The 14,378-nt window shown below is 44.3% G+C and overlaps 1 protein-coding gene across 1 annotated transcript in view; it reads right to left on the bottom strand.

The window, feature by feature from the left end:
- Window positions 1-7,335: 7,335 nt before the first annotated feature.
- The window catches only part of LOC311231933 (adenylate cyclase 9), a 115,520-nt gene continuing 108,477 nt past the window's right edge, over window positions 7,336-14,378 (bottom strand). Inside the window, exons 8-11 of the mRNA XM_084318569.1 lie at window positions 11,509-11,657; window positions 10,413-10,442; window positions 9,049-9,331; window positions 7,336-8,720 (exon numbers count right to left, since the gene is read on the bottom strand). Of these exons, the coding sequence (XP_084174695.1) occupies window positions 7,638-8,720; window positions 9,049-9,331; window positions 10,413-10,442; window positions 11,509-11,657 (1,545 nt within the window). The 3' untranslated portion in view covers window positions 7,336-7,637. The remainder of the gene's footprint in view (window positions 8,721-9,048; window positions 9,332-10,412; window positions 10,443-11,508; window positions 11,658-14,378) is intronic.

Here is a 14,378-nt window from a genome sequence, read left to right as displayed (position 1 = left end):
CCCAACAACGTTGACAGGTGGTCATAGGGGAAGATGATTCCACAGGTTTAAGTGCTTTCCCTCTCTCTGGCTATGTTCACACTGCAAGCTTTAGTCCTTAATTCTGATTTATTGCTCAGATCAGATTTTCTTTGTTTGGCTGTTAAGTTTTTTTTTAAATGTGGCCAATTAATATCAGATTCCAGTGTGAACTGGAACGCTCCTGAACTGAGTCTGACCTGCATACGCAAATGAACAATAATGATGATGGACGTAAACATAGAGGACACTGAAGTCAGTTTATGGTTTAATTTATAAGCTGAATGCAGTGTAGGCTAGCTAAGTAAAACAAATCAAACCGGCACCTGATTTAGGACCACATTATGAAAGTGGCCCAAATCAGAATTGAAAAGATCAGATTCCATGTGATTTGTGCTGTTCACACTGTCATGGAAAAAAACAGATCAGAGTCATATATGAGCAAAACAAATTTTTGACTGCAGTCTGAATGTAGCCTAAGTCTTTAAGTCTGTGTGTCTGTGTGCCTGTGTGTGTTGACCCCCTCAATCCTTCCAATAAGCCACATGGTAGACTATTACACAAAGTACACTCCAAGTATAAACTTGTGCATCCTGGTCTCCGTCACTATTACACAAAACAAAAGCAAACCAATGAAATTATGTCACTCATCCTCTCACTCAGACAGACACACGTTGAATCATTTGATAATAAGTGTCTCTTTTTCATTGTTTTTGATGTAAAAATCTGACACATGCACATGTAAAAAAAAAAGATTGTGACATACAATACTTGCATATGTACAAACACAGTGAGTGCTTTGTGCAAATGTGTACAGATTATGATTGTGTGTTGATAAATGATACATGGGTAATGTGCACAAAAAAACATCTAATTGATGAAAAGAAAACAGATACACAATAATTTTTAAATGAACAAACTTTGCCTTATTTAATACATTGTCCCAGTGTGGTAAAAAACACCCAAGGGTCGACTTTACTAGCAAATCCATTATGAAAAGATGTGTGCGATCATTACCATTAAAGTGTGCGATTAGGCTACTTGGCTGTGATGATTTCAAGAGTGCTAATAAAACACTTCCTTTATACAAATCTACCCCTTTCTGTTGAATGAATTATCCTACTTCTTCATAAATGATTAAAAGGACACTTCATCCAAAAAAAACTAAATTTATTTTGCACATAATCTCACATCCAAAAACTCTCTAAACAATTTTGAAAACATTCATTTAGCTCAACAGTTATTGAGAGTAAATTACTTTGAATATGGCCACCAGTGATGTCAAATAGCAATACCTTATCTTATAGGGACTGCTACCTTATACAGCTGTAATTACCATGACACAGGGATTCAGTGTCCCAGATGACATCATCACTGCTGGCCATATTCAAACTAATTTACTCTTCAGATCAAATTTGATTGCTATGTCTCTCTACCATTACCCTGCCCATACCTGTACCTCCCCTCCCCCATACTGATATGATGCCCAAATCTCCCCAAGGGGATCGATAAAAGATTTATCGTATCTTGCTTTTAACTGTTGCATCAAATTCACATGCGCAAAACTGTTTATTTTAGAGTTTTTGGAGGTGTGCGAGATTATGTGCAAAATAAATCAGTTTTCTTTGAGTGAAGTGCCCCTTTAACAAAGAGAAATGTATTTGTGTTCGCTCGAGCCGACTCCATTTGTAGAGATGGTCACGGCGCTCGCTTTCCTCTTGACGTGTTTTTCCCTTTATGAAAATATGCGACACACGCATCGTTCAACACATCAGGGGCTTCGATTGCATTCAGGCAAGACTATACGGCAGAATCTAGATCCACAAAAAAAAATAAGCAAGAATTTTGCATTAAAGTGTTATCTGAAGAATTACACAAACCAAACACAAGGTTCAATATAAATATTAAGAAAAAAGAAATGTAAAAGAAAAAGAAATGTAGACAGTTTGCTACTGAAGGAGAATGAAAGTTATTGTAGTGAGAAGAAATCACCCCGTCGTCCGTCCACATGCAGACACCCCCCCCGTCATAGACCAGTCAGACGAGGTCACCCTACCATAGACCAGTCAGACGAGGTCACCCTACCATAGACCAGAGTCAGACGAGGTCACCCTACCATAGACCACAGTTAGACGAGGTCACCCTCCCATAGACCAGAGTCAGACGAGGTCACCCTACCATAGACCACAGTCAGACGAGGTCACCCTCCCATAGACCACAGAGTCAGACGAGGTCACCCTCCCATAGACCACACAGTCAGACGAGGTCACCCTCCCATAGACCACAGTCAGACGAGGTCACCCTCCCATAGACCACAGTCAGACGAGGTCACCCTCCCATAGACCACAGTCAGACGAGGTCACCCTCCCATAGACCACAGTCAGACGAGGTCACCCTCCCATAGACCACAGTCAGACGAGGTCACCCTCCCATAGACCACAGTCAGACGAGGTCACCCTACCATAGACCACACAGTCAGACGAGGTCACCCTCCCATAGACCACAGTCAGACGAGGTCACCCTCCCATAGACCACAGTCAGACGAGGTCACCCTACCATAGACCACAGTCAGACGAGGACACCCTCCCATAGACCACAGTCAGACGAGGTCACCCTACCATAGACCACAGTCAGACGAGGTCACCCTCCCATAGACCAGAGGGTCAGACAAGGTCACCCTACCATAGACCACAGTCAGACGAGGTCACCCTCCCATAGACCACAGTCAAGAGAGGTCACCCTCCCATAGACCACAGAGTCAGACGAGGTCACCCTCCCATAGACCACAGAGTCAGACGAGGTCACCCTACCATAGACCACACAGTCAGACGAGGTCACTGCAATCCTGTTTGTTTTTATTTCTCCACATACAGATGTGTGCTATAAAAAAGGGGGTGGTGTGCCCATCATCACACCGCAGCGCCAAAAACTGCATCTTGCTCTTAGGTCATTTACCTGCATGTATATGCCCAAAAAAATTTAAATAAAAACTGAATCCAATTGTGATCTAGTATATACCTTGTGCCATAATCCAGAGTGATGGCTTTTACACACCTTGCATAGGATATTTTGAGGGAAGGATTTGTCACTATAGGGGTGTCGATTAAATCCCAACACCAATGTAATAACCTCTGTGTTTCAGCTCAAACACTTAGGCTATGTTCACGCTGCAAATCTTGGTGCTCGATTCTGATTCATTGCTCAGATCAGAATTTTTAGTTTTGGCTGTTCTCATTACATTTGAACCCTTTCACTACCACACTACCGAAGGTTAACCTTTCACTACCACACTACAGATGGTTAACCGGCTATGGTGTGGTAGTGAAAGTGTTAACCCTTTGTTGTGTGGCAGTGAAAGGGTTAACCTTATGTAGTGTTGCCGTGAAAGGGTTAACCATTTGGTAGTGTGGTAGTGAACGGGTTAAATGTGGCCAATATCAGATTCTAGTGTGAACTGTTCACACAATCCTGAACTGACTCACATCTGCAAATTAACAATAAAGAAGATGGACGTAAGAAATTGTGACAAATGTCAATCTAGAGTGACGTAAAAGTCACATGAAAGTCACATGACTGTTCAGACTTAGGTCACATTGCAAAATATGAGACCTGTAACTGATTTAGAACCACATATGAAAGTGGCATGTGATTTGTGTTGTTCACACTCTCAAAAGAAAAATCAGATCCGATTCACATATGAGCAAAGAATTTGCTGATTTGGGCCACTTTGACCTGCAGTGTGAATGTAGCCTTATTTGTGACTTTATGCTGAATGAGGTCATGTGACAAATTACTTTAGTTCCTAAACATTTGGTAGAACGTTATATGTGGAAAAGGAGACATGATACTTGGTCGCAAATGAGCTACAATAGGCTATAACAAGAGCTCCACTCACACCAGCAGACTAAAACGACGTCTGTTGAAAAAGGCACTGGTTCCGTACATCAGGATTGCACATTGACAGAGGTAAACAAAAACAAAACAAAAAAACGCAAAAAAAAAGTCTGGCTAGAGCTGAAGTTGTCTACAAGAAGTTACACACCAGTGTGACATTTGAATGATTTCCTTAGGCATCATCACGTTATAGTGACCTTTTCTGTGTTTTCCAATAACCTTTTCACTGCACAGCTGGCATTAAAAGTGCTGTAAGTGGTGTTTTTTGTTTGTTAAAATAAGTGTTCTACATGTTAATAATAATAGCTCCAAACTCCCAACAGCCATCACTGGTATAGTGTGTCTGGTGAGTAACGTGGGTCTCCCTGTCCCTCCGCTCTGCAGTAAACACTAAATACATTCCTCATTCCCACTTTATCCAATCCAATTGTCTGACAAAAATAAGAAATAAAAGCTAGTTTTGAGCAAATAGTCTTTGAAACAAGTAAAATAATCTACAAATTTGCAAATTTGGCTTGGCAAGATTTACTGAAATAAGTAAAGAAAATATCTAGGGTTCCCTCTCCTGATTGGATAAAGTGGGAATGGGATAACAGAACATGTTTTTCTGTTTACTGCAGAGCAGAGGGACTGGGAGACCCATGTTACTGACCAGACTGTCAGAATGTAGAGCTATTTAACACTGAGGACTGTTTAGAACCTGGTTTTAATTTTCTCTACTGCTGCAAGTGGGGGCATTTTATACTTTGTCAAAGAAAGGTGAAAAGGGTCCGTTTTGTCCTAGTCCTCCTGTCCCAACACTAAGCCAACTTATCATCACAATGTAAGGGCAACATCTACATGCATTCTAAACATGTGCACACACGCACGCACACACACACACACACACACACACACACACACACACACACACACACACACACACACACACACACACACACACACACACACACACACACACACACACACACACACACACACACACACACACACACACACACACACACACACACACACACACACACACACACACACACACACACACACACACACACACACACACACACACACACACACACACACACACACACACACACACACACGGAATAGGGCAACAGGTGAATCCCAATCTGTTATTTGAGTAAGTGGAGGCAGAGAGAGAGTGAGCGATGAGCAAAGAGGAGCACTTTAAAAGCTGAAGACACGCAGGCCTAGCGTGGGCACACCACCACAACCATCAGTCACTAATCACTACTCCCACGAGAGGAAGACAAGAGGAGGGAAAGACAGATGATGAAGTTTGTCAAAAAGAAGAGAAATAACTGCAGCAAAAACTCAAAATCATTTCCTCGGACATACCATCATAATCTATCATCATCATGACATGAGTGTGATTGAAAAAAAATAAAAACACGTCAAAAATACAGTTAGTCATACTTTTTAGGCACTACAAAAGAATCAGCTCGAAAGAATAGGTCGCATTGCACCTATACGTCGCTCCGTTAAAGTGGCACAATCGACCCATCTCAAGCCTGCCCTCTTCCTATCGATCCTCCAATCGAGGGTAGAGGAAAAGAGGGCAGGGCTTGATATGGACCCATTGAAGTAAAAGGATACAGTAGAGGCCTCCTCTCGCGGAGGCTGTGATTGGATAAAAAGGTGAAAACTCCCACACACCTCGAACTAGAAAGTCACATAAGTAACGGCATACGATAATCAACAACAGATGGAATCTAGTGATGTCAGAATCTGTTTTTTCTTTCTTCCCGTGGCAACGAAGGCGTCGGACAGAACCTCACAAAAGAGTCTGAGGTCTTTTACACGTTACTATAGAAACCATGAGAATTCCATTGTTGTGCCTTGACATTTTAACCAACACCTAAATGTAAACCACCCTTATCTAATGAAGTCTGTGATCCATTACTACAAATTGATTGTCACTCAGTCACATTTTTAGTATCTCTAAAGTGCCTCCCCGCTGGTTTGAGAACCAAAATCGTCCCTTGATCGCTCCCGACATAATCCCTTATCCGGTTTCACTTTGTGCTTTTGAATGTACTCGTCTGTTTTTGCGACAGATAAAACTACCAATACAAGTGGTCGAGGAAACACTGTTTGTGCAAGAAGACCTGTGCTTACTTGTGCATTTAAGTTACTACACAAACAAAAAAATCGATGTAGCCCTATAGTGTAGCCTCTTTGCACGGAGACTCTGGCACAAATGAATACTGTATCAAGCCCCCATGTCAAAGCAGAATACATCAATTAATACTGCTTGTTGCGATTCCCTCATTCTACCCATAGTTCCCTGTCTAACCCTTTCGGCCCTCATTTGTTGGCCGAGCCGCAAAGTACAAAATCACTATATTTTCAACCATCACAAAAAATATATATATATATCGAATATCTATTTGAGCGTAGGGTGTGGTGTGGGGTCTCCGGTAAGGTTAGGGTTAAGGGGGGGGGGGGGGGGGGGGGGGGGGGTAAAGGTTAGGTTTATAAAGAAAACTTTATGAGAAAATGATGACGAGTTGTGTCTTTGCAGCTTGGCCAACTAGTGATGACAACATTATGCTCCACTGGCACTTGTAGAATCTTTAAGAATGATTTCCCCTCAAGTCAGATAAAAGACTTTGATCACGTAAAAAAAAAAAAAAAAAAAAAAATTATATGGCACAATGATTTATAATAATTGCATTGAGAGAAAAAAAAGCATGGAGTAAGAAAACCACAGCATCATCCGTAGTCAAGGGGAGGAAAAGCCCAATACAAAAAGATTGTTCTAAATGGTTTTGTTTTGTTCAATATTCATATTTGTTCATTCATGGTTCTTCTAGTCCTGAAGGCACTTAATAACAACAACAAAAATGTAATAATCAAAAATATCAACAACAAAAAAAAAAAATCTGCAACTCCCTTTTAATCCAGAACCTCCTTCAGCACATCCTCTACCACGCCTCACTGTGCTCAGCACAGGTCCCCGTCGCCCAGGACACCTTCCGGTGAACAGAGCTAGTAGCCCTCGTAGTCGGAGTCACCGTGGCCTCGGTGTGAACAGAGCCAGTAGCCTTCATAGTCGTAGTCACCGTGGCCTCGGTGTGAACAGAGCTAGTAGCCCTTGTAGTCGGAGTCACCGTGGCCTCGGTGTGAACAGAGCCAGTAGCCTTCGTAGTCGTAGTCACCGTGGCCTCGGTGTGAACAGAGCCAGTAGCCCTCGTAGTCGTAGTCACCGTGGCCTCGGTGTGAACAGAGCTAGTAGCCCTCGTAGTCGTAGTCACCGTGGCCTCGGTGTGAACAGAGCCAGTAGCCCTCGTAGTCGTAGTCACCGTGGCCTCGGTGTGAACAGAGCCAGTAGCCCTTGTAGTCGTAGTCACCGTGGCCTCGGTGTGAACAGAGCTAGTAGCCCTCGTAGTCGTAGTCACCATGGCCTCGGTGTGAACAGAGCCAGTAGCCCTCGTAGTCGTAGTCACCGTGGCCTCGGTGTGAACAGAGCTACAGTAGTAGCCCTCGTAGTCGTAGTCACCGTGGCCTCGGTGTGAACAGAGCTACAGTAGTAGCCCTCGTAGTCGTAGTCACCGTGGCCTCGGTTTGCCTGCAGATGGATAGAAGAGGAAAGACTTCTTCCTCTTATTTCCACCATTCCTGCGACGTGTGTCGCCCGCACCTACAACCACTGCGCCCTGCTGAGAGGAAACAGCAGCTGCAGGAGAGGGGGGGGGGTTTGATCAGAGGCGCTCACAGAACTCCTCGTTGAGCTGTGACAGCTCGTTGGCCTCGTCCTCTTCGTCGTCGTCGTCCTCCTCCTCCTCTTGGAGTGCGAGAGGCGCGGGCTGCACCCGTGCGGCACTAGGCTCCGGGTCGAGTTCTACCGGGGTAACGTGGCGAGGCTCTGAGGACTGTGCTGCGAGGTGCGAAGCGTCCCTGTACCCCTCTCTCCCTGCCCCCGTGGGCTGAACCGGACCAGGCTCTTCTGGCCGTGGTGGTCCTGGAGGTCCTACAGCACTGCTTTGGGGTCGGCGAGTGAACCTGGAGGGAGGGGAGGGGGGAGGAGTGTGAGGAGAGGAGGATGGGGGCTGAGGAGGAGGAGGAGCCGCTGCCTTAGCAAGAGACTCTGAAGTCTTATTGGGTGATTCTGAAGCGGACGAGGGTTCGACGACGCCGTGCGCCTCCAGCCCATCTTGATTCCCCGATGCGCCGTCTCCACCCCTCGCGTACAGGAAGGTCCTCATCTGACCTTTGCCCTTAACGTTTACGGTACCTCTATAGTGGAACTCCAAGCCCAGGGCGCTGAGCGCGGCGTGGCTCTCCTCGCTCACCTGCACACGGCACTCCACGCCCGTGGAGTCCATGCGGCTGGCGATGTTGACTGTGTCGCCCCAGATGTCGTACAGCAGCTTGGTGGTGCCGATCACCCCCGCCGTCAGCGGCCCGTGGTTGAAGCCGATGCGGAGCTTGAAGCCGAAGCCCAGCAGGTTCTGGTTGAAGTCGTCCAGGACGCCCATCATCTCCAGGGCGAAGTCAAACAGGGCCTTCAGGTGGGCGTGGGGGTTCTCCTTGTCGCTCTCGGCAAGCTGCTGGACGTTCAGCCCCGACGCCGCCATGTACGTGGCGCCGATGGTCTTGATCTTCTCCACATCGGCGAAGTCGGGCTTGCGGAGGAGCTCGTCGAAGTCCCCGATTAGCTCGTTGAGGACGCGGTAGCACTCCTTGCCGCCCTCGTAGCTCTCCTCGTAGAACTCGCTGAAGTTGACGATGCTCGCGAAGATCACGCCCACGTTGTCGTGGTTCTTGGAGTAGCTCTGCGTCACCTGGGGATATACATATTTTAGAATGTATATCTCTGACTGTGTATTTAATTTTTATTTTATTCTTATTCTTATTTTTGACTTTTGACTATATACTAACTAACTAAATGTTCATTGTGAGTGATTTGTGGTGCTGAATTTCCCTCTGGATTAATAAAGTATTCTATTCTATCTATTCTATTCTACAATGATTTGCCGATCCATCGACAAAACCGTATCCTACCTAGTCGGTTAAAAAATATTTGTTTATTAAAAAAAATAAAAAATAAAAAGAATTTAATCAAACTTCTAAGATGAACCTGCTTATGTTAACAGGTTAAACCAAGAGAACCTTGAGTTGCTCCGCGACGTGGATGGGGATGATGTTGCCTAGCAACCACTCCGCCTGGTCCCGCAGGGTCTGGATCTTGGCACGGTGCTTGTCGGCCTCCACATTGCCGTGGTAATGGAGCCGGTAGCTGACCTCGAACTCGCGGTTGAGGAACCAGACCAGGAGGAGGAGGAGAAAGAAGGCCAGAACGGCCTCCGTCACCAGCAGGTCGAGGGGCTGCAGGGGAGCGTCCGGGCCCGGAGGTTCCGAAGTGGACCAAGCCGAGCCGTCACTCAGATTCACCCTGGGGGGGAAGAGGAGAGAGAGGGAGAGTGAAAGGAAAGGAGATAAGCGGAGACAAAATGGTGAGATAACGGGAGGGGACAGAGGTAGATAGAGTGGAGGGATGTTGATACGCTTCTATCCAAAGCAATAAAAGTCAGCAGGAAGGGTACAACTCTGGCAGCTAAGGATAAGTACGATTGTTTGTCAAACAGTGTCGAACTTGAGTGCTACAGTCTTGAGTGTATAGCAGCATAGTAGGTAGTAATGTAGGCAAGGTAGAGTGTTGTTTTATATAATCCCACCATGTAAAGTGTCTTTGGGTACCCAGAAGAGCGCAATATAAGTCTGATGTATTATTATTATTATCATTATAATACAAAATGTACACATTTCTACAAACAAAAGCCAATCCATGTGTCAATATACTGCAAAACTACAGTATCACAACATTATAATTAGCACATAAAAGCAAAACTACAGTAACACAACATTATAATTACCACATAAAAGCAAAACTACAGTAACACAACATTATAATTACTACATAAAAGCTACAAAACTACAGTATCACAACATCACAATATCCACATCAAAGCTACAAAACTACAATATCACAACATCACAATAACCACATAAAAGCTACAAAACTACAGTATCACAACATCACAATAACCACATCAAAGCTACAAAACTACTGTAACACAACATTATAATTATAATAACCACATAAAAGCTACAAGACTACAGTAACACAACATTACAATAACAACACAAAAGCGACAGAGCATTCAATAAAACATTTGTTCTTCCATGACGGAAAGAAAGCATTCTGCCAGTCTCAGTATAACTAGCTAACCTGTGGCTCTGATTTTTTTAAAGGAGCACCTTTACACTGTGGTTAATTTCCACTTGTGGTGACATTTAGCAGCCATTACAGACGAGACAGGCTCGAGTGGGAGTGAAGACGAGGGATGAAGAGGCACAGAAACACAGGAATGAGTTGAAGAGAGGCAGTTATTATGAGAACACAAGAGAGAGACCCTCGCTCCCGTCCATACTTCACATGTCAATCATCTATCTGTTGCCATGGAGACACTCACCCGAGCACTGGCGAGCTGTTGTTACTTGATCTGAAATACAGAAGACCACTGCCGTTTAGGAGTGAGGACACACATGCACATGCGCACACACATACATTCTCAATGGGTGAATTACCCCGTTGACATTCTTAATGAGAATCCTTGTGCGTGTCTTTGTGACAGCTTATCATACACATGTATATTCCGGATCCCAACCTCAGTCTTCACACCTTAAATGTAGTCTTATCCTTGCTTTTGGTCCGAAGCCCCGACTTATATATAAGTAAACGGTACAACTATGACTTACATTCATTCTTTTTGGCATTTAGCCGCACTATGTCAATTTTGTAAATAAACAAGCAAGAAAACAAAGACAATTCTACCGTCAAGTTAGCTTTGTGCAGTTTTTCATTAATTTCGTTCATGTTTCTGCTCTACAAACTACATATTTTACTTATTTCTAATACGTGAATTGCACATTTCACGCCACTGGTTGTATCTGATCAGGAGGGCTTGTTAGTGCAAGTCCTTTGTTTGTCATATCGTTGATGGGGGGGGGGGGGGTTCTGTTACTCAGCCCAACTCCATGACTTAAGAACGTAGATAAGACTAAAGTGATATTTTTCCCAAGATACTGTTACATAGACACTCACGTATTTGTATGCCGTCTAAGTATAGTGTGTGTGTGTGTGTGTGTGTGTGTGTGTGTGTGTGTGTGTGTGTGTGTGTGTGTGTGTGTGTGTGTGTGTGTGTGTGTGTGTGTATACTTGTATTGCTATACTACAGGGGACACTGATCTGTTTACACACTCACGCAATGGGTACCAAAACATTATGGGGAAAAATCTGGGTGTCCACAAATTAGGTTATGGTTAGGTTATGGTTAGGTTATGGATAATCAAATCAAATCAAATCAAATTTATTTGTAAGGCCCGACAACACACGTTAATGTCCCCATGGGCCGGACACGTCTTCTTTAAACAAGTCAAGAAGAAACATAACAATAAGTCAAGAACAAAACAAGAACACCATAAGGTCCAACACATTTTAAATAAATGCAAATGTGTGTGTGTGTGTGTGTGTGTGTGTGCGTGTGTGTGTGTGTAGCAGTTGCTCACCTTGTCCTGTGGAGGGGGCTGTAGAGCAGCAGTAACAGCGTAGTGCCTGTAGCCGTGGCCAGAGCCGAACGCATCCAGAAGCTCAGCTGGCAGAAGTTACAGTACTGGATGATGGCCAGGATGGTGGCACAGCACAGGTGCATGGTCACCTGCAGAGAAAACATCCATTGGATTTGATTAGATTCATCGTCTATCTCAAGTTAACGTGTATAACCGATTCATGTCTAAATACGCCAATCAAGATGACAATGTAAACTGTGTTGTTTACACGCTCCTGCAACGGTCACCCAGCCTTTTCAACTGTAATGCGTCTGTTCTGCTTCAGCGTTTCAGAACTTCCATAGAATAAATTACCTTTCAGGTTTAGCAGGGAACCCTGTCCAAAATCATTAAACAGAAACAGAAGCAGCTTTCATTTGATTAGTAGGAAGAGAGTTGTCGAAGCGGTTTTATCAGTCCTGGACTATGGTGATGTAATTTATAGGCACGCTGCAGCCTCAACCCTTAAAATCCCTGGACTCTGTATATCACTCTGCCCTCAGATTCATCACTAATGATAGATATGACACTAATCACTGTGTCTTTTATGAGAAGGTTGGTTGGACGGAGAGGCGCAACAAACACTGATACTTGTTAATTTTTCAGACCCTTCTTGGTAAGCTACCTCCTTATACTACATCATTATTTAAATGGATTTTGGTACCTATGGAACCCGTTCCAGTGACTGGCTGGTCCTTAAGGTAAATGGTAAATGGCTGCTTTTTTATATAGCGCTTTTATCCAAAGCGCTTTACAATTTGTTACTCTCATATTACCCATTCACTCACACATTCACACACCGACGGCGGAGGCAACCATGCAAGGTGCCAACCTGCTCATCGGGAGCAATTAGGGGTTAAGTGTCTTGCTCAAGGACACATCGACACTCTGCCCGGGAGGAGCGGGAATCGAACCGGGAACCTCCGGATTGCCAGACGACTGCTCTACCTCCTGAGCCACTGTCGCCCCCTGAGTTTGCTCAGAACAGGGTAAATCTGCATTTTGCTATGATGCCCTCTAGCTCATGGAATGAACTCCAACAGTCCCTAAAGCTTGAGATTCTCCCCTCTGTTGCAGAGTTTAAAACCTTGATCTCCATCCTTTGTCAATCAGGTTGTACGTGTTTTAATTGATTTGTTATCCTTGCTTTTTGCCTCGTCATGTTGTCTTATTGTTATGATTTTATATGCTGTGTGATTTTATATGCTTTATGTATAGCTTATTTCTGTATGTAAAGCTGGTCAGGAAGGCCAGTAGCGTGGTTGGGGTGGAGCTGGACTCCCTAGCGAGGGTGGCGGAGAGGAGGAGCCTTGCTAAGCTCCAGGCCATCAGGGAAAACCCCTCCCACCCGCTATACACAGACTTGGCTGACAGGAGGAGTATGTCCATGTACTGTTGCGCTCTCTGGAGCGCAACAGTAAGAAGCATTTTGTACAAAAGTATTCTGTACTTCTGTATGACAACTATTAAAGAAACTTGAACTTGAAACTTGAAGAAACTTGAACTTGAGGCTCACACTACCTAAATGCAGCACTGAACGGCACAGGAAGTCCTTCATTCCAACAGCCATCAGACTATACAATGCATCACTGTGCCTCACTGCATCACTGAGCACAGAGTGGCAGTTACCATCTTTCTGGACTCTTACTTTTGAAACAGCACTGTGCAATATTACACCTACTGTAGACTTCAGTATATTTTATTCCATTTTTATTCTATTTTATTCTATTCTTATCTTAGGCAATTTGATTTGTTTTGTTATTCTTATTCGTGACATGAAACAGATGAGATGATCTAGTCTCTAATGGTGGAAGTCACATCTTTTTGTGAAGAATATAACGTGTCCTCTTAACTCATTTAATTCCACAGTAATATATTAATGGAAAAACCCAGCGTGAAGCAGCTCTTACCGTTCAGCCAGACAGGTCCATTTAGGACTGTTATGGAAATGTTATCTATTGTCTATACATCTGTGTTAAAATACATATTCCATGTCTTACAGCTTGACTAGTTAATATAGTAAACTGAGCTCAGACACTGGGTGACAGTTTCTTCAGTGTCTCTTAAACTCAGCCAAAGGGCCAGGAGATAGGAGAGGTCCAAGGCAAAGTTCGGGCGGGAAGGTGTACTGTATTTAAAGGTGTACCTCTGATGTTCTGACCTCTGATATCTTTTTACAATACCGTTTTTATTTTATAGTTGATGTATTCTTTTCAATGTTCGAATACAAGAATTGCACATTGAAGCGGTATTTACAATAGAAATTGAATGAGAAAACAGTTTTTTTTATCCACTTTTTCTCCCATTTTCTATTTTTCTCCCATCCCAATTTCATATCGTCCAATTCAACCCTCCCCTGTCTCGAACGCTGTTTGGCCATGCCTCCCACAAGCCGGCTGTAATGTGGATGAAGCCATACATTGCACGAGTCCCCTCCGGTACTCAAGGTAACAGCAGTCGCATCTTTCCACCTGCGCGGCTCAATCTTTCAGCATCAGGGGTCTGCGCTTTGGAGGGACGCCGCCCCGTCGCTTCTTGATTCTACTGCGCAGGCGCACCAACCGACCTGTAGGAGTCACTGTCCACAACGCCCGATCCCCACCCATCAGTTTCCCTCCCCCTAATACTGCCAATGTGTATTAGTATGAACGACCAGCCAAACTGAAAGCAATGTGGAGCGCTGGGCTCGAACCCAGCGTCTCCAGCATTGGAGGTGAGTGCCTTGCCCACTGCACCACCTAGCCGCCCTGAGAAAACACTGTTTGATTGAACGCCGCACTATTGCATCTTTTGTTTTTATTTACATTTTTCTTACAAAAAGACATTGTGGA

This window comes from Notolepis coatsorum (genome assembly GCF_963971535.1).
Source record: "Notolepis coatsorum genome assembly, chromosome: 7".
Taxonomy (NCBI): Eukaryota; Metazoa; Chordata; class Actinopteri; order Aulopiformes; family Paralepididae; genus Notolepis; species Notolepis coatsorum.
The sequence above is the reverse complement of the archived record's forward strand: the minus strand, read 5'-3'. Positions and strand labels throughout refer to the sequence as shown.